This window comes from Lactuca serriola, chromosome 2, assembly GCF_051521515.1.
Source record: "Lactuca serriola cultivar US96UC23 chromosome 2, Lser_US96UC23_V15, whole genome shotgun sequence".
Taxonomy (NCBI): domain Eukaryota; kingdom Viridiplantae; phylum Streptophyta; class Magnoliopsida; order Asterales; family Asteraceae; genus Lactuca; species Lactuca serriola.
In genome coordinates this window covers 226,367,105-226,390,970 of record NC_136409.1, presented here as the reverse complement: position 1 = coordinate 226,390,970, position 23,866 = coordinate 226,367,105, and the positions used below count along the sequence as shown (strand labels likewise).

The 23,866-nt window shown below is 35.7% G+C and overlaps 4 protein-coding genes across 11 annotated transcripts; 3 read left to right on the top strand and 1 right to left on the bottom strand.

Annotated features, from left to right (window-relative positions):
* The first annotated feature begins 9,130 nt into the window (after nt 1-9,130).
* LOC145088730 (N-terminal nucleophile aminohydrolases (Ntn hydrolases) superfamily protein) lies at nt 9,131-11,753 on the top strand. 3 transcript variants are annotated; one of them, XM_079027131.1, is made up of 7 exons: nt 9,131-9,250; nt 10,110-10,281; nt 10,380-10,444; nt 10,521-10,913; nt 10,989-11,047; nt 11,135-11,239; nt 11,360-11,753. In XM_079027131.1, the coding sequence occupies exons 1-7, from the start codon at nt 9,206-9,208 to the stop codon at nt 11,577-11,579; spliced, it is 1,059 nt and encodes a 352-aa protein (XP_078883257.1). In that variant the 5' UTR covers nt 9,131-9,205; the 3' UTR covers nt 11,580-11,753. The 3 variants fall into 3 exon arrangements, with proteins under 3 accessions (XP_078883257.1, XP_078883258.1, XP_078883259.1); XM_079027132.1 differs by having other exon boundaries at nt 9,141-9,504; nt 10,380-10,913; XM_079027133.1 differs by lacking the exons at nt 9,131-9,250; nt 10,110-10,281 and having other exon boundaries at nt 10,511-10,913.
* A 326-nt stretch (nt 11,754-12,079) lies between these two features.
* ACD5 (Diacylglycerol kinase family protein) lies at nt 12,080-15,527 on the top strand. Of its 2 annotated transcripts, none has more exons than XM_079027129.1 (12): nt 12,080-12,560; nt 12,717-12,887; nt 12,980-13,147; nt 13,312-13,404; nt 13,518-13,610; nt 13,686-13,902; nt 13,992-14,076; nt 14,178-14,324; nt 14,411-14,512; nt 14,596-14,949; nt 15,071-15,137; nt 15,218-15,527. In XM_079027129.1, the coding sequence occupies exons 1-12, from the start codon at nt 12,381-12,383 to the stop codon at nt 15,353-15,355; spliced, it is 1,815 nt and encodes a 604-aa protein (XP_078883255.1). In that variant the 5' UTR covers nt 12,080-12,380; the 3' UTR covers nt 15,356-15,527. The 2 variants fall into 2 exon arrangements, with proteins under 2 accessions (XP_078883255.1, XP_078883256.1); XM_079027130.1 differs by having other exon boundaries at nt 12,083-12,560; nt 12,717-12,878.
* A 687-nt stretch (nt 15,528-16,214) lies between these two features.
* LOC145088728 (derlin-1-like) lies at nt 16,215-18,033 on the top strand. Its single transcript, XM_079027128.1, has 7 exons — nt 16,215-16,365; nt 16,459-16,594; nt 16,673-16,746; nt 16,831-16,924; nt 17,015-17,143; nt 17,225-17,385; nt 17,621-18,033. Exons 1-7 carry the CDS (start codon nt 16,349-16,351, stop codon nt 17,826-17,828), a joined length of 819 nt encoding a protein of 272 aa, XP_078883254.1. The 5' UTR covers nt 16,215-16,348; the 3' UTR covers nt 17,829-18,033.
* A 149-nt stretch (nt 18,034-18,182) lies between these two features.
* Nucleotides 18,183-22,195, bottom strand: LOC145088727 (U-box domain-containing protein 35-like). 5 transcript variants are annotated; one of them, XM_079027124.1, is made up of 11 exons: nt 22,063-22,195; nt 21,818-21,959; nt 21,538-21,739; nt 21,345-21,463; nt 21,158-21,279; nt 20,901-21,073; nt 20,372-20,640; nt 20,187-20,291; nt 19,672-20,100; nt 18,843-19,595; nt 18,183-18,706 (listed from the first exon to the last, which is right to left on the bottom strand). In XM_079027124.1, the coding sequence occupies exons 3-11, from the start codon at nt 21,731-21,733 to the stop codon at nt 18,515-18,517; spliced, it is 2,358 nt and encodes a 785-aa protein (XP_078883250.1). In that variant the 5' UTR covers nt 21,734-21,739; nt 21,818-21,959; nt 22,063-22,195; the 3' UTR covers nt 18,183-18,514. The 5 variants fall into 5 exon arrangements, with proteins under 5 accessions (XP_078883250.1, XP_078883248.1, XP_078883253.1 ...); XM_079027122.1 differs by having other exon boundaries at nt 21,837-21,959; XM_079027127.1 differs by having other exon boundaries at nt 18,183-18,653; nt 21,837-21,959.
* Between the last annotated feature and the right edge of the window lie 1,671 nt (nt 22,196-23,866).

Here is a 23,866-nt window from a genome sequence, read left to right as displayed (position 1 = left end):
TTCTATTTCTATGTGGTGTTTTTAAAATTATCCCAATTATCATAACTATAGATAATTTTTTATTAGTATATGTTAGTAGTAATAACATAAAAATAAAACAAAGTTTCAGAAATGGTCTCTAACTTTTAAAAAAATGGCAATGTCGAAGATAATTTTCAAAAACACTTTAGATTTGTTCATATTGTTTCTAAAAAATTTCACGGATGGTCATCTTGCCTACCATTGTTTGAATTTTAAGTTAAATGTATTGAGATTCTTCTCAACCAAAGTTGATCAAACATATATATTTGAGTGACCATTTCTAAGATTTTTGAATAAAACTCAACCTTTTCACCAACACCACAATCTTCATCCTCTTACCCCTTTCGACATCATATGACTCATGTACAACTCATAAGTTGGAGCTTTCAATTGAAATAGGATTCCCATAATACACATAATCATCCCAGAACTACTACTCGGAGATCCCTAAACCTCCATGTCTTAGATCCATCGGAAGACCACATCCACAATTCACGAGAGACAACTTTGTTGTTATTTGTCGCCATTCGCCATTGGGTTGCCAGAAAGTCAAGCTAACAACAAACAAAGCTCACAATCTTGTTAGTCGAACATATGTTTATTATGTATTTATATAGGTTGTATTATTTCCTTTGTATCGGCCCACCCATTTATTGTGGCAGCCAACTTGTAACACCCCGATTCTCAGGTATTGTTTAAATAAGATTTATTGGGTTAAGCTCTACTCGACGAGTTGGTTGCCCTACTCGTCGAGTAGCAGCGGGGTGGGATCGCGTGTTAAGTGACCTACTCGACAAGTCCATATTGGGACTCGGCGAGTAGGAGCTGGCAGATGGAACCCTAAATCCCGGGGTTTGCACCTTTATTTAAAGGAGCCTCAGCCTCCTTTGGCCTCTTTGCAGACTTTGAGAGCTCCTTAAAACCCTAATTCGTGTAGTATTCCATTTTGGTGTGTCTTAAGCTTGGAAAGAAGGTTGGCTAGAAGAGAAAAGCTAGTAGTGCAAAGGAATTGAAGCAAGGAAGGTGTGGGAAGCAGAATTTACCTCAGCTAGCATTCTTTGGAGGTATCAAGTTGCCATCCTCACTTCCCTTTTTCCTTTTGTTGAGTTTTTTTTTTTTTTTTTTTTTTTTGGGGGGGGGGGGGGTTATGGATTTTGAGGTTGATAAGGTGGGCTATGGGCTAGATCTAAAGTTGTAACTTCAGATCTGGACCCTCCTTAAGTTTTAGAATGATAAAGTTGTTGTATTGGTCGTGAATGAGGCCCTCCTTGGGCATGAGACCCCATTAAGAGCTTAGATTTGGCATTTAGAACCTTTGTAGCTATGTATGCACGTAAAGTTTGCAACTTTACGTGAAAAGTGTGACAATCCGAAATTTCCATTCTGAACTACCCATATCAAGGCAATAGAGCTTAGAACAGTTTCAGGGAAATTCCAGACTTCGGGTATAAGTTTGGCAGTTTTCAGGATTTACACTTAAGGAGATATCAGGAGAGTGGTTGCACTAGGGTTTTGTGCAACACTATTATTCCAACACTCTATTATATTAGAGATCATTTCAGAAATAAAAATATTTTTTGCCAAAAATATTTCAGGACTATAAATAGATTTATGAACCAAATTATTCATTATTCACATTTCCAACTAGAGAAAAGGCATTTTCTCTCTGACGGATCTTCGGGTTTTTATCCCAAATTGTGAGTACCCCTTTCTAGTAGTGTTAGAATGCTTATTATGTGCTTATAACATGATTTAGATGGCTAAATCATTAGATCTAGGAGTTTACTCCCCAAGGTGTTCTTGGGCGGTAAACTCCCGAAACGAAGCCAAAACCGACCCTTGTGTTATACAACTGCCTTAGACTATTATGTATGTGTGTTAGGGACAAGAAAACATCCATAAATCCACCCAAGTTTGGGAGTTTACGGCCCAAGAATATCATAGGCCGTAAACTCCATTTTCAAACCTCAAAATGGTGTTTTAAGGCCTCTAAAGCTTTAAGGCTTTTATCAAGGCTAGTTTCCATCTAATCTAAGGCCTTAAACACATCAAAGAACACCAACAAATGAGAGTTTACGGCCCAAGTGTATCTTAGGCCGTAAACTCCATAGAAATGGACCAAAGGGCACTTTTAAGGCTCCTAAAGCCTTAGACAATTACCTAGACTTGTTCCCATTAAATCAAGGGTTTGAACCACATCAAAATCACTTAACAAAGTGAGTTTACGGCCAAGACATGGTCCTTGGGCCGTAAACTCCTAAAAAGGGCACCAAGGTGTGCCTAATGCCTTCACATGCTAGGAATAAAAGTCTAGAACATATACCACAAGTGCAAGAGGCTTGAAAGCAACAAAAACAACACCCCAAGGGAGTTTACGGCCGTAAACTCCAAGGGGAATGGCCTTGGGGCCGTAAACTCCTAATTGGAGTATTTCTAGACCTTAAACCCCTTCAAGGATGGAACCACCAAGTTAGAATAATTCTAGAAAGCATTTGGGACTTCAAAACACACAAATACCCCATGGTTGGGAGTTTACGGTCGTAAACTCAAGAGTTTACAACCGTAAACTCCATGTGTGTTAGTATATGAGGAGTAAACTCATATATGTGGTCCTTTGGAACCCTAAACACAAGTACCTTGTCCCACAATAGCTTAGATGCAATCCTTAGGGCTTAAAACACTTATATAAAGTGTTTATTATGTCTAGGATCTCTTAACTTTATCATTTAGTGATTTAAGACTAATTGAATGCATATATGTGTGATTATATGTTCATTAGGATCGTAGTGTGTGTACAAGTCCTCACTTGACACCTAGCAATCCTACGCCGTCCAGTTCATCCGAACTACCAACAACAGGTGAGTTCATACCCCTTAATCAATGTTTTAAATGATTTTAAATGCTTTAATGGGGGGAATACAAGTAGAAAACAATATGTTATTAAATCAATCTTATGTATTTTATAACCGTGTTTTCACTCAGTAGATTTCACATATTTCAAAAGGTGTCACATGAAATGGTTTTCTATCTTAAAATACTTTGATAACAAAAGTATTAGTTTTGAAATGTTTATTAAAACGACATCAAGTCTCTCTTAATTATTGTTCAAAACTCCTAGATATCTTGCAAACCCATTATTTTACCTTCTTGAATCAAACTATACTTATGCGCATATGTTCATTTATATGTTAGAGATTATAGTTTTCATCCTTCGTTCAGTTTCCCACACCCTGGTGTATCGAGAGTGTATAAATCTACTTGAACAACCACTTACTTTCCAGTTAATTATCATAGGGATAGGTAGAAGATATCAAACATTATTACTACTACAAGGAATCACACGAGAGTCAGTTCATTCATGAGTCTATACTAATACCTTACATGATACATGAGTACACGTACTTAGGATTACATGATACATGAATATGTTTACATATACTTACATGATGCATGATCACGCTTACATGAACACATTACATGAATACCATACAGGAACACTGTTACTTAGGTGCATTATCCTGTATTTACTTACCTGGATACTTGTACTTAGAATTACGAGGATGATTTATTAGTATTTACTGTGTAAATTATCTTTCCTGTCCCAGTTCAATGGGATGATTCGGCGGGACTTACCATTCCGAATCCCACTGATTAGCACCAGTGGTCGATGAATGTCTACGGATGTCTAAGGTTGTCACTTATTTAGTAGTCAGTGACGGGACTAACCATCCCACTGTCCACTGTTGCAACAGTGGATGATATGTGAATCTTCGGAGGATCATTAGGTTGACGATCTGTATTAAGAGATCGATACGGGGACTAACCCTCCCTCCACCCTGTTGCCGCTATAGAGGATGAGGGGACACTCTTCGGATGTTCCATAGGGTCTATCTTTCATTTCGGCGATGTCGTGTTTGTCCTGGTAACCCAAGACAATAACACTTACCAGATTATATTTTTTCCTGTTTACTTTATTTTGTGATACTTTCACATCAACGAGGAGTTAGACTAAGTACTCTAGTACTAGTCAATAGAAAGGAAAAGTTATCATATTACTTACAAAACATTCGGGTCTTGGTAGAAGACTACCTAGTCATAACAGAACATTCGGGTCTTGGTAGAAGACTACCTAGTCATAACAGAACATTCGGGTCTTGGTAGAAGACTATCTAGTCATAACAGAACATTAGAGTCTTGGTAGAAGACTATCCTATCATTTTCCTGTTTACTTTATTTTGTGATAAATTCACATAAACGATGAGTTAGACTAAGTACTTTTAGTACTAGTCAATAGAAAGGAAAAACTGTCATTTTACTTATAGAATGTTAGAGTCTTGGTAGAAGACTATCATATCATTTTCCTATTTTACTTTATTTTGTGATATATTCACATAAACGATGAGTTAGACTAAGTACTCTTAGTACTAGTTGATAGAAAGGAAAACTATCATTTTACTTACAGAACATTAGGGTCTTGGTAGAAAACTATCACATCCTTTTCCTATTTTACTTTATTTTGTGATATATTCACATAAACGATGAGTTAGACTAAGTACTCTTAGTACTAGTCAATAGAAGGGAAAACCTATCATTTTACTTGGTCATAACAAAACATTCGGGTCTTGGTAGAAGACCGCATTTCATACTTATATCAACTGTTCTATTTAAGGATTTATACGACATTCTTAACAACATTCCAAAACAGGACAATATCACATAAATACTTATGAATTCACCAGCTTTAAAGCTGATACTCGCTTTCAAAATAACTTGTATTCTCAGGTCATCAGTTAGACAGGTGCGGTGGCCAGGTTTTTGAGAAGATGGAGCACCGACAAGACTCGCCTTATTTTGATTATTCATTTTATTGTTGTACATTATGAAAGAACACACATGTATTAAAACTCTACTTATAATGCAATGGATGATGTTGTTGCTTGTTTACTACTTTACATTGTTGTTGATATTATACATGACGTCCATTTCCGCCGTTCTCGGTTTTGGGGTATGGAAAAAGGATTGAATGGACTCGGCGAGTCACATGAAGATGGCCGTGAACTCGACGAGTTGGAGGAACAACTCGGCGAGTCTGATGATGATTGCCATAGACTCGACGAGTTGAAGAACAACTCGGCGAGTCGGATGAGTTTTCTCCAGGATATGTACGTGTGTGTATCCGTCGAGTTGCAAGGAGGAAAATCGACAGGGCTTAAAGTTTGATCGAGAATCGAAGGAACTCGACGAGTCACCCCGATGACTCGGCGAGTTGGAATGTGCTTCAAGGAACTCGGCGAGTAGCCGAGGGTACTCGGCAAGTTGAAGTCAACATAGACTGTTGACCTTGACTGAGGACTTTGAATTTGACCAGGGTGACTAGTGGGTTATGGAGTACCTTATAAGGTTAAGGACTTATGAGTATGTTGTACTATGATAATAGGTGGTGGAGCCTGTGTCAAGTGATCCGAGAGCTGGAGTTTACCTTCCGAGTCGACATCTGCGAGGTGAGTTATCCTCACTATATCGATAGGGTCTACGGCACCAAGACCGACCCTTTAGTTGTTATTGTTATGGATGCTACATGTGCTTATGATCTGTTAGATCAGAACCAGGGTAGACAGTATGTTATGCTCTTATGATCCGTAGGGATTGGCATATTAGTGACCTGCTAGGTCGGTGCTCTAGTTACGAGAGAATTCTATGATTGATGATTAGTGAGATATATATATATATATATATGTTTGATGTTTGTGTATGCCAGTATATGTTAGTTATGCGCACATGGTTAGTTGCTTGTTGGTTGGGTTGAGGCGGTCCTGCTTTGTGCTGAAGGCCAACATACCCTATGAGCGGTCCGGGGAGACTGTAGGCCCATGTGGTGGACCAGTCATGCCGAAGGCTCGGGATAGATCCAAATAGACTGTAGGCCCTGTAGGGCGGTCCAGTCAGGATGATGGCCCAATATGCATGTTGATTGATTGATTATTGCTGATATGGTTTTGTCAGTGTGGTATTGGTATTTTGGGGGTAGCTCACTAATCCCTCGGGATTACAGTTTTCAGTTTATTGTTTCAGCTGCTTCAGGAGATCATGGCAAGGCGAAGGTGTGACCGTACCACTCCTCATCCTTATGTTATGATTTTGGGACACTCTGATGGATAATGAATTGAAAACATTTTTGTAAACAATGCTATTTTATTTTTATTTATGATTGAAAAAGTTTAAATTCGGCGTAAAATTTATGGATGTTACACAACTGTTGTATTTTAGTATATATGTTTCGTATTAATGAGAAGATCACGATGAGAAATTACATGGTATTACCATTACCCTCTTTATTTAAACCTTACTCGACGGCTCCTTTATCACAACCGTCTTCTTCATCCACAATAAATGGGTGAGCCGATACAAAGGAAATAATACAACCTATATAGATACATAATAAACATATGTTCGGCTAACAAATCTTTCTTCCTCAACTTGCTCTCTCGCTCTCTCTTCTCCCCCTCCCCCATCCCCTTTCTTTGTGTTATCATCAGTAACTAGCCTCGTTGGGGATTATGGTTGGAAACCAAAATCCGTCGTGTTTTGTTGATGAAACTCCAATGAAACATAATATTGTATCAAACCTAACCCTCAACTACATTTTCTCTCAAACCCTTGATCTTTCTTTCTTTTTATTCCATACTAGATGAATTCCCGCGCGTTGCACTGTGCAGGTTAAAAATTATTGTTACAATATAGTTTTTAGACACCTTTTAGTTAATTCGATTCATCAATCTAGGTTCTTTTATTATTATTATATTTAATGTTTTCCTTTTAACTATGTTAACAAATATATATTGAATTTTTTTAAATATTATTTGATATTTTACTTTATGTTTTAAATTTTACACTAAAATTTTAAGCTTATTTGATATATTAATGTAGGTTATTTATTTAACTATATATTAAAGTTAACAAATTAAGTATGTCATATTGATAAGTCTCAAATTCTTTCATTAAGTATATCATATGATAATGTTTACAACTAAAAACATATTTAAGTTAATAAATTAAGTATATTATATGAAAATATGAAAAGTTGGAAGTTTCAAATGAATGTGGTGAAAGAAAAAATGCTTCATTTATAATATAGTATGGTATGATGCTCTCTTCAAAGCTGGTGGAGAAGTAAACATATTCATTTTTTTTAAACTGCAAATCTATACTACTACTTAAATCCACATATGTCCACTACGGGACTTAAGTCCTCAACCTCAAGAAGGGAGGGCAACATCGGATACCATTGGGCTAGAAGTTCTTTGGTAAGCAAACATATTCACTCAAGAAGATATTCCCCTACACTATACCTTAAACACACTTTTACTCGCCCTTTGAGGCGAACCTTAAGAAAATCGACAACCCTAGGCTAGCCTCGTCTTTTTATACCAAGCTCCTAAAACGCTAGTGTATTCACATACATATTAGTACACATGGTTGTAATCACTCTCCTTTTGATCATAATTTATGTTGCAGGATCGTTTATAGACAAAGAACACATCTAATGCGCTGTAGCCATCTGTGGGTTAAAATTTGAAGTTACAAGAATGGTCCCTGAGGTTTATTATCTTTTTACACTGGATCCAAGGACACATTGGTCATTTAAAAAATGCTCAAAAATTATATATTTAACGTTTGGAGGATCAACTATGCAATTTTTTGAAAACCACATAGGCATATCTGAAACGTTTCTAAAAGATATCTTCAACATATTACTTTTCGGAAAGTAAAATGACTATTTCTGAAATTTGTCTAAAAATTAATATACTTTGTTGTTTTTTTCAACTTAACCATTCATTCCGCTTAGAAAACTGAAGAAAACTTAGTATGCAATGGTTTTTCAGGATTATATAAACAACTTACATCACTTGTTTAATTTTACTGGATTGAGTTTTGTGCAAAATGAATATTGGATGATTATGTCGGATACGGGTTTCCTCATTGCTAACAATATGGTGTGATTGTCTATTTTTTAGATAACAAGGTTCATCGTCATGTTTTTCCGCTTTGGCATGGTCTGCAAGACATCTCACATCATAGATCTATTGTTATCGTTTTGCCACATTGTTATCATCCACGTTCATAATAGTCATTACGTGAAAGTTGATTTACAAGAATCACATTTAATGCATATAGTTTTGCCACATTGGCACAACAACAAATCAGAAGTTCTATTGGATAAAAGATATTGTATAATGTTATACTTAATGCATATATTCCACTGAATGCGCTAGTAGTAAATAAAAACTGTAATTTTTAGTTATTGTGGTAAAGTTATAATTATGCTTTTTTTAATATATTTTTTTCTTGATGTTTATAGTAATAAGAGAGAAAAAAAAATACTATGTATGTAAAGATTAATTAATTATGTGAGGCCATGACGACCACATATGGTTAATACAAAACTAATAAAAAATAAAAAGGCAACAATTATAATAATTTATAACAAATCTATTTTATATGATAAGAGAGTTAAATTTAGACATTATAATATAAATGAATAAAAAATAAAATGTGTTAAATAATGATTAAAAACTGAAATTAGAGAATTATAAACATTAATATAAAAACTAATTATTTAAAAAGAAATGAAAATAATTATAAGAAATTTGATGCATAGCCTAAGGGTACATGTTACGGAGCGTTTAAGAGCTTCTTACTTTTAGCGTTTAACAAAACGTTTCGTTTTAAACAGAAATGTTTGTTTGACACCACAAGCTTTTAGCGTTTTGTTTAAACAAAATGCTCAAAATCCAAATGTTACTTCATGTAGCATTTAACAAAACGCTAAGAGCTACAAATTACCCGTTACCCGCTATAAGTTACCCGCTATCAGTTAATTTTGTAAAACACGCCCTAAAAATGTCAGACCCTGTGACTCTTCCATTCATTAAGTATGATGATTAGGTTATTAAACTTTTTATATTTTTATATTTGACTTTTTTATTAGTGGTTTTGACTAAGTTTTTTATTTTATTTTATTTTATTTTTTTTATAAACAATTTTGCGACTTGGTTATAAGTAGAAGGACCAAAGTTGTAATTTACTAAACTTATGAGAAAAAGCCCCCTCCTGGCAATTAACGGACCTCATCGGTAAACTGTAAAGTGTAAACACTCCATCCGCCAAAGCAACGGAGGTGAAAATGGCGGCCATCTTGATTCTCCTTCTCATGGCTCTTCTCTCCACGGTGATATCTTTTAACTGCATACGTAGATATATCTGTGTGTCTGTTTATGGGTGTGAACTACTTTCGTCTCATCTCTGAATTATATCTGTGTCTCTGGATATGAAGTTATGAACTACTATTGACTCAATCAGTGGCAATACCCCAGCCAAATTGGGGATTTTAGTTATATGCATGTTGTCTGCTTTTCTAAATCATATGATCGGTTTATCTGCTGGGATGTTTCTCTTAGTTTCAGTATCTCAGTTCTGTATTAGGTAAGTGCCGGGCACGGAAAACAAATTTGTGGATTTCTTTTCAAAAATGGAATTAATTAGCGGTTATGGATTCTAATCTGTTGTTATAGCATCCACAATGCATAGTTTAATGTACAACTTGAATGAGTTGGAATGATTAGTTGGCATTTAATGGATTAAATTCAAACCATAGTGGGATACTATGTTGGTCTTTGATGGATATGGAATTCAATAGCCATTGAAGAGTTCAATAAAAAAAAGGAAACTTTTTTAAGTTTAAAATAGATGTTTCTTTAAACTTTTAGAGTTCAATGAATTGTAGGAAAAAAAAATGGTATAGTTGTATGAAAGTTATAATAATGATGTGTCAATCCATTAAACTCTATAGATATCAATGCATTATGGATGCCTTAGGTCATATGAAATGGACTGCAAATAGCACATCTTATTTATCTTCACTTTCCAATTTCCAATGTGATCTTTTAGATTTAGGAGTTTTGAAACCAAACATACTAATCAAAAGTGGATTATAATCATAACAGTGAGAAATGACTCTTTTTATTGAAAACTTATAAGGGATTTGGAATGCAATATGTTATATTCTCAGTTTCTCTGTTTTTCATTAGGCAACAGGACATGAGGTTAAGAGTTCAATTAACTTTCCATTAGTAGTGAGCACCTGGCCCTTCTTAGAAGCTGTAAGAGCTGGATGGAGGGCTGTTAATGGTGGATCATCTTCCATTGATGCAGTTGTTGAAGGTTGTTCTACTTGTGAAGTGCTTAGATGTGATGGTACAGGTAGGTTTCTTCAAAGCAATATTAATCAGCAATGATTCAATTTTTTGTTACTCATTACTGAAATTTACACTTTCTTGAAAATCAATTATATCAAACAGTTGGACCTGGTGGAAGTCCAGATGAGAATAGTGAAACAACAATTGATGCCTTGATCATGAATGGGGTAACAACACTTAACACTGCATGCATCTTGTGCTTGATTTTGTCTGAAAGTGAAAACCATGGTAAGATTCATATAGGCAACAATGGAGGTTGGAGCTGTTGCAGGCATGAGATATGTGAAAGATGGCATCAAAGCTGCAAGATTAGTAATGCTTTACACACAACACACTATGCTTGTGGGAGATCAAGCTTCAGCCTTTGCCATTTCAATGGGTCTTCCAGGACCTTCAAATCTTAGCTCAACAGAATCAATGGAAAAATGGATTAAATGGAAAGAAAATCAATGTCAACCTAATTTTAGAAAAAATGTTGTACCTGAAAACAGCTGTGGTCCTTATTATAGGAAAAAAGATGTAAATGTTGGTGAGAAGACATGTTTGGTGGAGGATGTAGCAGAACATATCAGAATGAAATCATCTTATGTAGATTTTCACAACCATGACACCATATCCATGGCAATATTTGATAAAGTACATTTTTACTTATACACTCCTTTTTTTTTAATGTTTTATTTTTCTTTTGAATAAATTTTGTTCTGGTTTCAGTCTGGACACATTGCTGTTGGCACATCAACGAATGGTGCTAGTTTTAAGATCCCTGGCAGGTGGGTATTTCACACACACACACACACACACATAATTATGAATTATGCTGAAAGGATTATAATTTATAAAGCATTTATTGAGTGTAGGGTTGGTGATGGACCAATTGCTGGATCTTCTGCATATGGTGATGATGAGGTTGGAGCTTGTGGTGCAACTGGTGATGGTGATATTATGATGCGTTTCCTGCCATGGTAAATCTTATAGTAGTAAAGTATATTTTATATTTTCCAATCATGCCATAAAATTTTAAGACCTTTTTTTGAATCAACCAATTTTGACTTGTTATTTGATTTATATGAAATTGATTGTAGTTATCAAGTAGTGGAGAGTATGCGATTAGGAATGGAGCCAAGGGTTGCTGCCAAAGATGCAATATCTCGAATAGCAAAAAAGTATCCAAATTTTGTGGGCGCTATTTTTGCAGTGGATAAAAATGGCACGCATGCTGGTGCGTGCTATGGATGGACTTTCCAATACTCTGTCAGAAGCCCGAGTATGGATGATGTGGAGGTCATCACTGTATATCCTTAGACCATATATAATAGGTCTAAGGATGATCTTTTCCACATTTTTTTCTAAATTTCTAAACCTCATTTATTCTTATTAGAGTCTCCATTTGTGATATGATTTCTGTCAACTTTAATACAGTCATTGTGTTCTTTGTATAAGCGTTTGTTGTGTAATGTTAATTGAACATTTTTTTTCTCTTTTGGACAACTAGTCTTTGGTCTATATGAATATGATGCAAAAAATTAAAAATATCCTCATTATGTATCAAATAAATTTTTTATGCTCTTTGAGACAATAGGTCAGATGTCATAGGGTTTATTAAAATTTATAAATTATGAATTATGAGCAAAATCCAAATGGCTTCAAGTTTGAATCAAACCATGAGAACCCTTTAGCCTTTTATTAGACCAAAATACACAGTTTTAACTTTTTCTCAAATGATAGGCGCACACTCGCACCAGGCATCAGGGCACGAAACTCAAAAACGCACATGTTATTCGTTAACTTTATTCTTGTTATCTGTTTACGTCAAATATAAAAAGTAAAAATACATTTCTTTCTTCATCTTGATCTTTCTATTTCTATTTCTCTTTCCCTCTCCCCTGTAAATCGGCATCAAACCTTGATAAAGATCCCCTTCAATTAAAAAACAAATCAAGGTTTGACTCCTCTTTCACCCAAATCGCGCAATCCCTATTTTGTTAGTTTTGACTTAAAGATTGAATTTTTCAAGAGATCTTCGGAAATCACTATTTCCCGTTTCAGAAAGTTCTGATATCGTTGTTTTCCTTTTTTTTCTTTGTTTTGTGGGTTTTATCTCGTATGGAGAGAATCGGTGATTTTGTCACGAGAGATGACGATTCTCAAGCAAATACCCAATTTATTGGTGCCGAAGAACCCTCGATTTTGACTTCCAGTTTCTTCTTGGATCACGTTGGAGAGGTTTCTCTAACCCTTAAACCAGATGGGTTATCTTGGAAATTGATGGATTCCCTTTGCAATGTTAGTTTTTCCAGGTTACATTAAACTGCTTTTGTTATCTTTTGAGATTTTTTCAAAGCGTCAATTTGATTTTCCTATGAAACTGATTTAGTCCACACTCGTCTGAATTTGTTCTGATCGATTGTTAATATGTATAACTGTTTGTTCAACTTCAAGGACCACGAAGACAGGTCAACTTGTTTGGGAATACAAATTCTTTCCCGAAATAATACATCAATCAACATCTCAGACGTGTATGCTGTTGAGTTTATAGATTGGGGTTTAGTACATGAAACCCTTCTCACAAATCCAGGATGCCTATTGGGTCATGCGTCCGAGGTTAAAAAAGTGCACACCTTTTTATTGATTTCTTGGATTTCCTTGTTTGTTTTTTATTTTTTTGGTGAAATTGATTAGTTTCTTGGGTGCATTGCTTTTAGATGTATCGATTCACAGTGCATGGTGTCGATAGGTCAAAGAGTCAACCTTCTCTTTGGGCTCCAATCGTTTATACATTCGGTCACATGGATAAACCGACATGTCAAATGTGGGTGAACCGGTTGAGCGGTTTTCTAACCATGGAAACTCACCGGCCTAAGAATCTTTTGGTATGTTCTTAACTTCTAATAACAGTGTGAGAGTTGTAAATTCTAATTCCAATGTATGTGGATTTTTCTCTTATGATATGTAAATACAAATCAGAGGTTGCTGGAAGAATAACCCTTTTACAGAGGTATCTATCTTACTATATGTTTTGTTTCTGTTGTTTTAGGTTTATGTTAATCCAGGAAGTGGAAAAGGAAATGGATGTCGAACTTGGTTGAGTTTAGCTCCAATTTTTTCGCAAGCCAAAGTGAAAACAAAGGTTTGTGTCTCATTACATAAAATATGAGATGATTTGGGTGTCTTTAACTTAAAATTGGTGATATTATAAATATATATAACTTATCCAAAATGTTAACTTTTGTTTTTCGATAGGTTACAGTTACAGAAAGGGCTGGACATGCTTTCGAGGCTATGGCTTCTATGTCAGACAAGGAGCTTAATTCATATGATGGAATCGTAGCTGTTGTAAGTAATTATATATTTATATTCCTAAATAAATTGGGGTATCTTTTGAAAATTTTGAAATTTATGAAAATTTAGGGTGGTGATGGATTTTTCAATGAGATTCTGAATGGAATTCTGTTGTCAAGACATAAAGCTCCATATCCACCTTCCCCTCCAGATGATGAATCAGAAAGTGATGTATTACCTCATGATCCAACGGTCACGATTACAGAGCCTTCGGTTTCTAGAGAAGATGAGTCTCCACTTCTCTCCGGTTCGCCACTCGGTGGATCACAACCCGTGAATAATATAAGTACTCATCTTTCTTCTCGAGTCTCCATTTTTTTTGTTTTAATTTATTTTGGGATATGATTCACTTATTATATTATGTTCTTTAAGCAGATGAAGATTCTGAAATGTCTTTTCCAAATGAGAGATTTCGATTTGGGCTTATTCCTTCTGGTTCTACCGATGCTATTGTAATATGGTAACTTCCTGTTAAATTCAAGAAATAGCAATGTACTTTTATTTATAGCATCCTACTTGGTTGTGTTTATGTGTGAATTCCCTTTGACTTTTTTTTAACAGCACAACTGGAGTTCGGGATCCGATGACATCAGCACTACAAATAATCTTGGGTAAACGGTTATGTCTTGATATAGCTCAAGTAGTCAGATGGGAAAAATCACAATCCGGAAAAGATCCACGTGTACGCTATGCAGCTTCTTTTGCAGGGTAGATTCGTAATTTCACTTGTTTTTTTTTTAGAAAGATTGAAGCTTTCCTCTCAACTTTTTCTTTGTTTTCTTGGATTTTACCAGTTATGGATTTTATGGAGATGTAATTACAGAAAGCGAGAAATATCGCTGGATGGGTCCAAAGCGATATGATTATGCGGGAACAAAAGTCTTCCTTAGGCACAGGTATGCCTTGGTGGCTTTATCTGTTAAGTCGTTCTTTCTGTATTAAGTCATGTTAGTTGTGTTGATATATCTTATCTTGGAAGGTCATATGAGGCAAAAGTAGCATATATGAAAGTAGAAGCAGAAAAAACAAATGCGGGTGCGAATGCAAGAAGGGTAAAGGCTTTTTGGGGTTTATCTAAGGAGTCTGAAAGAGTGCCGTGTCGTGCCAAATGTGATATTTGTAATACACCTGTCACACCACAAATGGAAACACGGGACCCACAAAAAGAATCAAATTGGGTGAGAGTTAAAGGAAGGTTTCTTAGCATTGGGGCTGCTGTAATCTCTTGCAGAAATGAAAAAGCACCCGATGGGTTGGTGGCTGATGCACACCTTGCAGACGGTTTCCTGCATCTTATTTTGATCAAAGATTGTCCTCGTGCTTTCTATTTATGGTAAAAACATGCAACTTCTCTCTATATGTGTCACTGTCTAAGTCAAACACAGTACAACCTGTTCTGTTTTGGCCGGTTTTCTCCTAAATGTGACTAATGACGTTTCGTTGGTCGTATGTAGGCATCTCACGCAGCTAGCAAGGAAAGGTGGAACACCACTGAATTTCGATTTTGTTGAACACCATAAAGTAATTTTTTTTTATATAAAGAAACTGGAATAAAAAACATATCCTTATTGTACTGAAAACATTTTGTTTATTTTCTACAGACTACGACTTTCACATTTACTTCTTCTGGGGAGGAGAGTGTGTGGAATGTGGATGGTGAGATACTTCACGCACAAAAGCTCTCTGCGCAAGTCTTTCGTGGTCTTATTAGTTTGTTTGCTTCGGGCCCTGAAACATAGGTTGATCAGATAGGAAATGATGGTTTTGCCCCTGATTTATCTATACCCATGTATTTATTTGTAAATTCCTATTAAATGTATATACATAGACTTTTTTTTTTCTTCACAAAATTGTAGACATTATGAACAATAGCGTGAGTTTACAAAACTAAATGAAATTTGTTTTATGTTATTTTGTGCATTTTTATTTTATTAGGCTTGTGGGTACACCTCCCACGCTAAGGGTGTTGTGATGTGTGGCATATGCGTGGAGTTGTGCACACTGACCTCAGACATGTGGTATGTGGGTTCTTAACAGTGTAACAATATACAATTGAATTTGTTGTTTAAAAAAAAAAAAAAAAACTACACATGATTTATAATCTTTTATATAATATATTTACGATTGAATAAAAAAAAATAAAAAATAATTTATGAATGTAATTTGTATTTAACTTTATGAATGTAACTTTGTGTTTAAATGATTATAAAATAAGAATAAAATGATTACATGGAGTGGTAAGTATTTCCTAGATAAATGGTGATGATGAGGTAAGTATTTCCTAGATAAATGGTGATGATGAGACGTTGAAATGACAATATTTTTGGTAAGCAAGGATGGACCTACATGGTAGCTCGGGGTAGCCCGTAATACCCTTTAAATTTTTTGGCATAATGAAAACTTTTTGATAAATTTTCTGGGGTAATATGATTTTTTCTATGTGCTGCTACCCATAAAATCATATATGCCTGGCATTTTGTTTTAATCCGCCACTCCATAAGTCGACTATGAGTCAATATGAAAGTCTCCTTTTAATGGTTGACCAAGTCTATTTGTCTGCCGTGCAGAACCAACCAAAAAAAAAAGTTATATTGGGTCCTCTAATGACTCCAAAAGTCTTTGGTGGGATTTCCCATCTTTAGAACTGATAATCTTTTAAATATTTGTAGATACATAAATCCATTCATTAAATTCATAATCGATTACAGAAGAATTAAACTCCATCAGCAACAATGACTACCCCTAAGGAGTAAACCCTCTTCTCTACCATTTTTTTGTTAAATTCGTTATTTTTTGTAAGAAGATAGATGTTTAAGAAATTTGCTGATAAATATATAATCAGGTATTATAATTCTCTGCCCCCTGTGGCCAAGACATATGCAACCATATGTTTTGCAACAACCGGAGCCTATCAGCTTGGGCTTTACTACCCTCATACCATAGCTCTCGTTTACAAAGACGTTTTCAAGCAATTTCAGGTAAACTTCACTAGCTCGCTGATTTTTTTTATTTACTTCTACACAAATAGTGCTACTTGTAATATTGTTGTGGTGCAGATTTGGAGGCTTATAACAAACTTCTTTTTCCTCGGACCTTTCTCTTTACCATTTGCGTTTCACCTACTGATGATGTAAACTTTTTCCCAATCTTATACCGTTTTTGCCACTACATGGAAGTTGAATTTTCTTTAAAGTTAAAGTGTTTTTTGTTCAAGATTACGTTATGGGGTTTCTTTAGAGAGGGGTCCTTTCGACAAGAGGACAGCAGATTATGTATGGATGTTCTTCTTTGGATCATTCTCGCTACTGGTATGGTAGCAAAGAACATGTCTTTTTTATGATGATGATAATGTTTTAGTTAAGAATATGGATGATGATGATAAATGGTGTCTTTTTTAGGCTATGGCTGCTGTTCCATTTCTTTGGTCTCCCTTCATGGGAGCCTCGTTGGTGTTCATGATTGTTTATGTCTGGAGTCGTGAGCTCCCTAACACACGTATTAACATTCAAGGTCTCGTAGAGTTGAAGGTATCTTGATTCTCTCTTATTTGTGAAGATCTTTTAATATATTATGATGGTTTAATGGTTTTTTTGAATGCAAGAATGTAGGGGTTCTATTTACCTTGGGCTATGCTTGCATTAGATTTAGTGTTTGGGAATCCATTGATGCCGGATTTACTGGGAATTGGTGTTGGCCATTTATATTACTTCTTGACGGTTCTTCACCCTCTTGCTGGTGGCAGAGATTTCTGCAAGACTCCTCTTTGGGTGTATCCTCCTTTGCATTTTTTTCATTCAATTCTAGCAACTTCAAGTAGCAGAAAAAAAAATGGAAACAACGTATGTATCAGGCATAACTACTATGATATGTATTATGTCCGATATCAACTTATCAGCCACATAGTTAAGTTACGCTTGATACATAAATATGTAAGATACATTATTACATACTTGTACATATCATGCACAATGTTTGGGTTGTTATCCTTGAATCTTGTTTTATAGCCACAAGCTCGTTGCGTATTGGGGTAAGGGATACCAAATGAATAGTCCGGTTCAGAGGGACCCGGCCACCGGAGTTGCTTTCCGAGGGAGAAGTTATCGCGTTGGTGGGACCACAACGAGGGACAGTCGTGAGGGGGAAACAAACACAGTGACTCCACAAAATGGAGCAACTTTTCGTGGCAGGGGTCGTCGCCTCAACGAAAGCTAAATCGTTACACTTCCATATTTTAGATGTTTACCTACGTACTATTTCGATAATAACACTTATAATATTTTCATGATGATGAATAGACAAAGTACCAATCTTGTTTAAGCAAATTATATTATGCATTATTTCTTGTAAAAAGTACAATGTTGTTGTACCACAGCCAACCTTGGGTGTGAACATATCAATAATAATATTTGTTCAAGAACCCAGGCTCAAATGGTGTAGTATTTGCAGTATTTTGGAGCCAAAAACATGTGCATGCATACCAATTATATAGGATTTTCAAAACATAGCATCCAAATCAAAACAAACATATGCACATAAAACAATTAAAAACGGTATTGCACTAAAAAAAACTCAAAAAAACTCACTCACATTACTTTCTTGATTGTACACATACGTGCCCCGATACATATTTGCATGATACATACTTGTACATATCAAGCACATCGTTTTGGCTTCTTATCCTTGAATCATGTTTTACAGTCACAAGCTCATCATGTACTTACTATATTCACGGCATTGGGTACATGTTTTGAAGTCAAAATATATACATTTATAACATTTATATAAGCTTTTTAAGCTCAAGGTTCTATATATCAAGACCCAAAATGGCATCTAACTCAAACAAAAATATATGTACCTAAACTAAACAATCCTAAAAAATGGGATTCCACCAAAAATACTTACTCAAATCGTTGTTTACTTGATTTCCATTCCATTATTGCGGAAAGAAGTGTGTAATTTGGTGTTAAGCTTCTACTCGGTAATGGTAAATTGGTCATGGGGGAAGTATCACTCCCCTCCAGCCATTTCTCCATGGCCCTGCGATCATAAGTGTAACCATCAGCAGCAACACAAGGATCAACCATAACATCCTGCATGAAAACAAAGTTATTTAAGGGCAAAGAAGAACAAAAAATCAAATTTCTATACCCTGTTTAAACAATGATATAGTAGAAGGACCAAAACTGTAATTTACTCATCCTTTTAATTTTCAAAAAGCAAGCATACCTTGAGTATCGGGCATATGAAATGGTTCGGAGGGGTGGTACTTGTCATGGATGCGATCCTTTGAGCTTCACCGGTGACGGCTTTCAGTCTTTCCAATACAGGAAGGACAGTATTCTTCAAATCCGGCCTATCTTTCCGGCGAATTTCAGTGCACCTCAACCCTAAAACGGCCAACTCTTTTGCCTCATCAATCGGCCACTCACCAGCTTCAGGATCTAGCACCATCGCTAACTCATCATCTTCAATAGCAGTTTCCACAGCATCTGTTATCCCTATCGCCGGTTTGGCTGTCAGCAGCTGCAAAATCACCATACCCAAAGCATAAACGTCTGATTTTGGAGAAACGAGTCCCGTTCGTTGATACTCTGGATCGATGTAACAAAACGTTCCCGCGGGTCCCGTGTCCTTGTACACAGTGCTTGTGGAACATGAGTCTGATTGAAGCATTGTGGAGAGACCAACATCACCGATCTTGCTCACGAGATTTCTATCGAGTAATATGTTTGCTGGTTTTAGGTCACGATGAACAATCGATTTTGGCTTTGCGTTGTGAAGGAAAACTAGGGCTGATGCTATTTCCCATGCGATTCGGAACCTATCGAACCACGGGATTGGAGGCGTGTTGTTTTTGCGAAATAATCTCTCGTCTAAGCTCCCGTTTTCCATGTATTCATAAACTAAGCAACCATGATCCACACACGCACCGATAAGAATCAGCAAATGGGGATGCCGTATTCTGCTCAACACTTCAAGCTGCAACATCATTGATTAGGTTTCAGTATGGGCTTCTACAAATCTTTATTAGTTAAATTGGAATCATATTTCATACCTCCTGCTGAAATTGTTTGGTTCTGTGAGCTTCCTGAGAATGAAGAACTTTCACAGCAGCAACTGTATGATGAAAGCTCGATTTGTACACAATTCCGTTCCCTCCCGTTCCTATCTTAAGATCTTCAGAAAACGAAGAACAAGCATCCACGATTTCTTCCCAGGTGAATTTTTGGTAGTGGGGAGAACTCCCGATTATGGCATCCAGAAGCTTTTCTTTCTCTCGATGTTCCTGGTACGCCTTCTCTTCTGCATCTTTCCTCACGGCAGCTTCTCTTCTTAGACATTCTTTTACATATTCCGCTTGTCTTTTAGCTTTTTCGTGCTCCTGCTTCTCTTGTTCAGCTAACGTTTTTGCTTCCTCTTCTTTAGCTTTTAACTCCTTGAGCTTAATCGATTCCTCTGCCTGTCGTTCTTTAAGATCTTTTAGCTGACAGAAAACAGTCAAACGGGTATCAAAATCGATGAGGTTTTTAAAAAAAAAATTAAGATTTGAAGAGGGAAAATGGAAATTACCTTTCGGGACGCATCAAAAGACTCATTTTGTGCAATTGCATACATCCCGCGAACGTGTCGGAGTTCAACTCGAAGTTTTTCCAGCTCAAAATCGACATTATTACCCTACACATCGAGTGTTTGACAAAATTAGAGCTTGCTAGAACCCTGAATCAAGGTTTGGATGCAATTGATAGAGAAGAAACCTGAATTTCTGTTGAAATTTCTGAATGGGCGTAAGAACTGGAAGCTTGATCGGATGTCCAAGAATGGTTTTCAGTCCCGAAGCTTCTGGTGCTGAAATCGTTACTATTTGCCCGATAAAAGTCGGTATTTTTCTCGGGATTTTCGAACGAACTGGTTCTTTGGTGAAGGGTCCGGTTTATAGATGAAAGTGCTTCGAATCGTTGCATTGGTAGTGAAGTTGAAAAGAACTGTGAAAAGGAAGTAGCAGCTGACCCTTGGTCTGTCCACTCTGTTGCAAAATTATAAATTAAAAAATAATTTTTTTTGGACTTTTGAGGTCAAATCCATAATTATCAGAATTATAATTCGTATGAATCTTGATTTATATTTGATACCAACATCTTTCTACTCATTCTAATTGTTATAGTCTTTAATGGGTTGTGAATTTTTTGAAGAAAATAGAAGAATTTATATCGAAATTGACTTAGAAAATCAATCTCGTTGACCTAGTAAGTCAAAGGTGTTCTTTTTCATGATTATACGAGGTACCTGTTCTTGAAGAATTGGTGACAGAACTTGAATCACTACTGTTATCATCTTTACTCGATCCAATGGTATCAGAATCAGAAGCCCTGAGTGATGATAATTTCCCTTTTGAAATCGCATACACTGTACAAAAACTCGGAATGCTTTCAGATATTCTAGACGACAAACCTTTCCCCCTGGAACACCAAGAATACATCGATATTTAAATAAAATAATAAAAAAGGAAAAAGAGAATAAAAGGTGCATAAAGAATTGGGTACCTCGAGAACATGCCACTCGATGAAGCTCCAATCACAAGCTTGTTAATATTGCCTTTTACAATTTCCTGTTTTATAGCATCCACCACATCATCTGATTCGATTTGCAAGATTTCTACCTGCACCTGAAAATAAAAAGAAAACTTTAATCTTATGATCAAGAATCAAGAAAATCATATAAAAATCAAACCTTTTTCTTGGCACACATGTTCTTGAAAGGAAGAAGCTTTTCGTATGCTTGCCATTCGACTTCCTTTTTGTAAGCAATTACTACATCATCTCGCACTTGTGAAGCAGGAACAACACCCACTGTAAAAAAATTAAGGATTTTTTTTTTTTTGAAATTATATGAGAAGAGAAGGGTTTTTGAAAGTGAAACTTACTGGGTGTTGGGATTCGAGTGATTTTAGGGCGAACAAGGATCAATTTGAAGAGAAGAATACCCTCAGGAACGAATTTATCCAATGCCCATCTAACCACATATTTGGTTTTTTTATTTCCGTTGACGGCTAAAGCAACGACCAAATATGAAGGCGTTGTTAGTTTATCCACCCCTTGAATCATTCCTTCATCCTCCATTTTTTTCTGCAAAATTAACCATAGGAATGTATGAAACATAGGATATAAAAGAATTGAAAGGTTTCTTGAAGATAAATTTCAAACCCAGAAACGATGTGAGAACCTAACTGCAGCGATTTCATACACCCAACCAATTTCTTGAAATAAAGGTTAAAAAATCAAGAAGATTTTTCATCAAGATTGAAAACTGGAATGGAGTTAGTGTGTGTGAGAGAATTTCGGAGTCCTGAAAAACCAAGAAAAAAAATCTTTGATAACCTATAAAAATTATGAATTTAAAGTTTGGTAAAAAGTTATAATCAAGAAAAGCGAAGCTCTTAAGCCCATACCAAATCATATGAAGTCTTTCAAATCAGATTGAAGAACTCATTACTGATAGAAGGCATTTTCAACAACAACAAGAATCGAAGGTTCTCTCCCTCCCTCCCTCCCTCCCCTCTCTCTCTCTCTCTCTCTCTCTCTCTCTCTCTAGAATATCTTTGATTACGTGATCTTCTCTCTCTAGAATCGCTTTAATTTCATGGAAAGATTGGATCAATCGTGAAATCGGTTACTTATTATTAGGTGTCAAAGAGACCCAAAAACCTGAAAGTGACCCTGGGGTTAAGTTAAAGAGAAACCTTGCCGTAATCGCATCTCCCAAAACTGGATTTGTTTTATTATTTATTTGTGGAATTGTGGAATTAACAATGTCACGGTGTTTTTTTTGTTCAACGACAATGATAAGATGATTTGATATCCATAATTAATCTTTTTATAAACATTTAATTTTGGTCCAAGTTATTAGTTTATGTCAACTTGATAACATGTGACAAAGTACTTCTCATTTAACATTACTTTTCTATAATTGTACCTTTTGGCAGGTAAATTTCCATGGACTTTACATCTTTTGTAACAAATTTTCTAAAACCATGGTGTTGGTTGCTTGTTGTCTTCTATAAAAGAAAATATATTACTAAGAGGCTTCAAATACAAAATGTCACGGCAGATCATCTGACATTTAAATCGGCATTACTCGCACCAAATTCGATTAAACCTTTATGAAAAAGGGCAAACTTATCTCTAAATTTTAAGTGTTGTTAAATAAAAAAGAGAATGATAAAAAAAATCTAGGAGTACTTTCACAAAATTGAAAAACTCCTTTAAATATTAATCTTAAATTTTGAAATATGAGATAAGGATATATGGTGAAACACTTTAACACCTCTAGTCCCACCACCGACGTTCTCCCTTATACTTAGAGCGACTCTAACCACATCAATTTCTTGGGTTTTGAATTTGTTGGATGCAAATTATCATTTCAGCCGCACTCTATTTTCATCATCAAAGTGATTAATATAACATAGTTTGACAAAAACTAGCAAGTAAATATAAGGTAGTTTTTTTTTTTTTTTTTTTTTTTTAATATTATAAAATTGTTTGATTAAAATAGATATAAAACATTAAAGCTAAAAGCTAATATGCGTTTTGTGTGCTGATTATTACTTTTTTTTTTCTACGAATGTCATTAAATATTGATGAAAAAAAAAGTCAATACATATCGACGGAAGTCAACCGGGCAACAAGTTGCACCGCTAGTCCTTTCTGGATGACAAAACTAATTCTTTTGAAAACAATATCTGTGGATCTAGAAGATATAACATTAGAATGCATGACCCGTTAGACTCTGTTGATGAGCTTCACCACCTCTGGTGCGAGAAAACTAAATGTATAAAATGTGAAATGTATAAACACATGTTGATTTTCAATGCATGCATTTTCATGCTTTGCCACTCTGCACACGACGGCTTTCAACACAGCATGCCCCGCTGTGAAACATTCGCTCCTTAAACCGACGAGAGGGGAGACCCCAATAAGATCCACACAAGTGTGCTTCCCTCCGACCCATCCAAAGTCCAAAATGTCAGCCGGCCTGAGAGTTGATCTTTCATCCAGTAGGTCCGTCAAAAAGTTTACAAATGCTTCTTTCTTTACGGAAATAACAATTGTTGAGTCAAATAATATTCAATATGATGATGTGGCATTTCTGATTGAGAAGGTGTTGAAGCAATAGATAGAGAAGTTTTGTTATCTATATCAAAGGTGAAGAACCTTTGATATATCTATATATTTTAGTGTGAACATTGATGTTGT

Coding starts and splice junctions, on each gene's coding strand:
- LOC145088730 (XM_079027131.1), top strand. CDS start 9,206: ATGGCGGCCATCTTGATTCTCCTTCTCATGGCTCTTCTCTCCACG. Junction 10,445..10,520: donor ATGCCTTGATCATGAATGGG/GTAACAACACTT, acceptor AGATTCATATAG/GCAACAATGGAGGTTGGAGC. Junction 10,914..10,988: donor CCATGGCAATATTTGATAAA/GTACATTTTTAC, acceptor TTCTGGTTTCAG/TCTGGACACATTGCTGTTGG.
- ACD5 (XM_079027129.1), top strand. CDS start 12,381: ATGGAGAGAATCGGTGATTTTGTCACGAGAGATGACGATTCTCAAGCA. Junction 13,903..13,991: donor ACAACCCGTGAATAATATAA/GTACTCATCTTT, acceptor TTCTTTAAGCAG/ATGAAGATTCTGAAATGTCT. Junction 14,325..14,410: donor TATGCAGCTTCTTTTGCAGG/GTAGATTCGTAA, acceptor GGATTTTACCAG/TTATGGATTTTATGGAGATG.
- LOC145088728 (XM_079027128.1), top strand. Junction 16,747..16,830: donor GCGTTTCACCTACTGATGAT/GTAAACTTTTTC, acceptor TTTTTGTTCAAG/ATTACGTTATGGGGTTTCTT. Junction 16,925..17,014: donor TTGGATCATTCTCGCTACTG/GTATGGTAGCAA, acceptor TGTCTTTTTTAG/GCTATGGCTGCTGTTCCATT.
- LOC145088727 (XM_079027124.1), bottom strand. CDS start 21,733: ATGGAGGATGAAGGAATGATTCAAGGGGTGGATAAACTAACAACGCCT. Junction 20,292..20,371: donor AAATTTCAACAGAAATTCAG/GTTTCTTCTCTA, acceptor CTCGATGTGTAG/GGTAATAATGTCGATTTTGA. Junction 18,707..18,842: donor TCATATGCCCGATACTCAAG/GTATGCTTGCTT, acceptor GTTTTCATGCAG/GATGTTATGGTTGATCCTTG.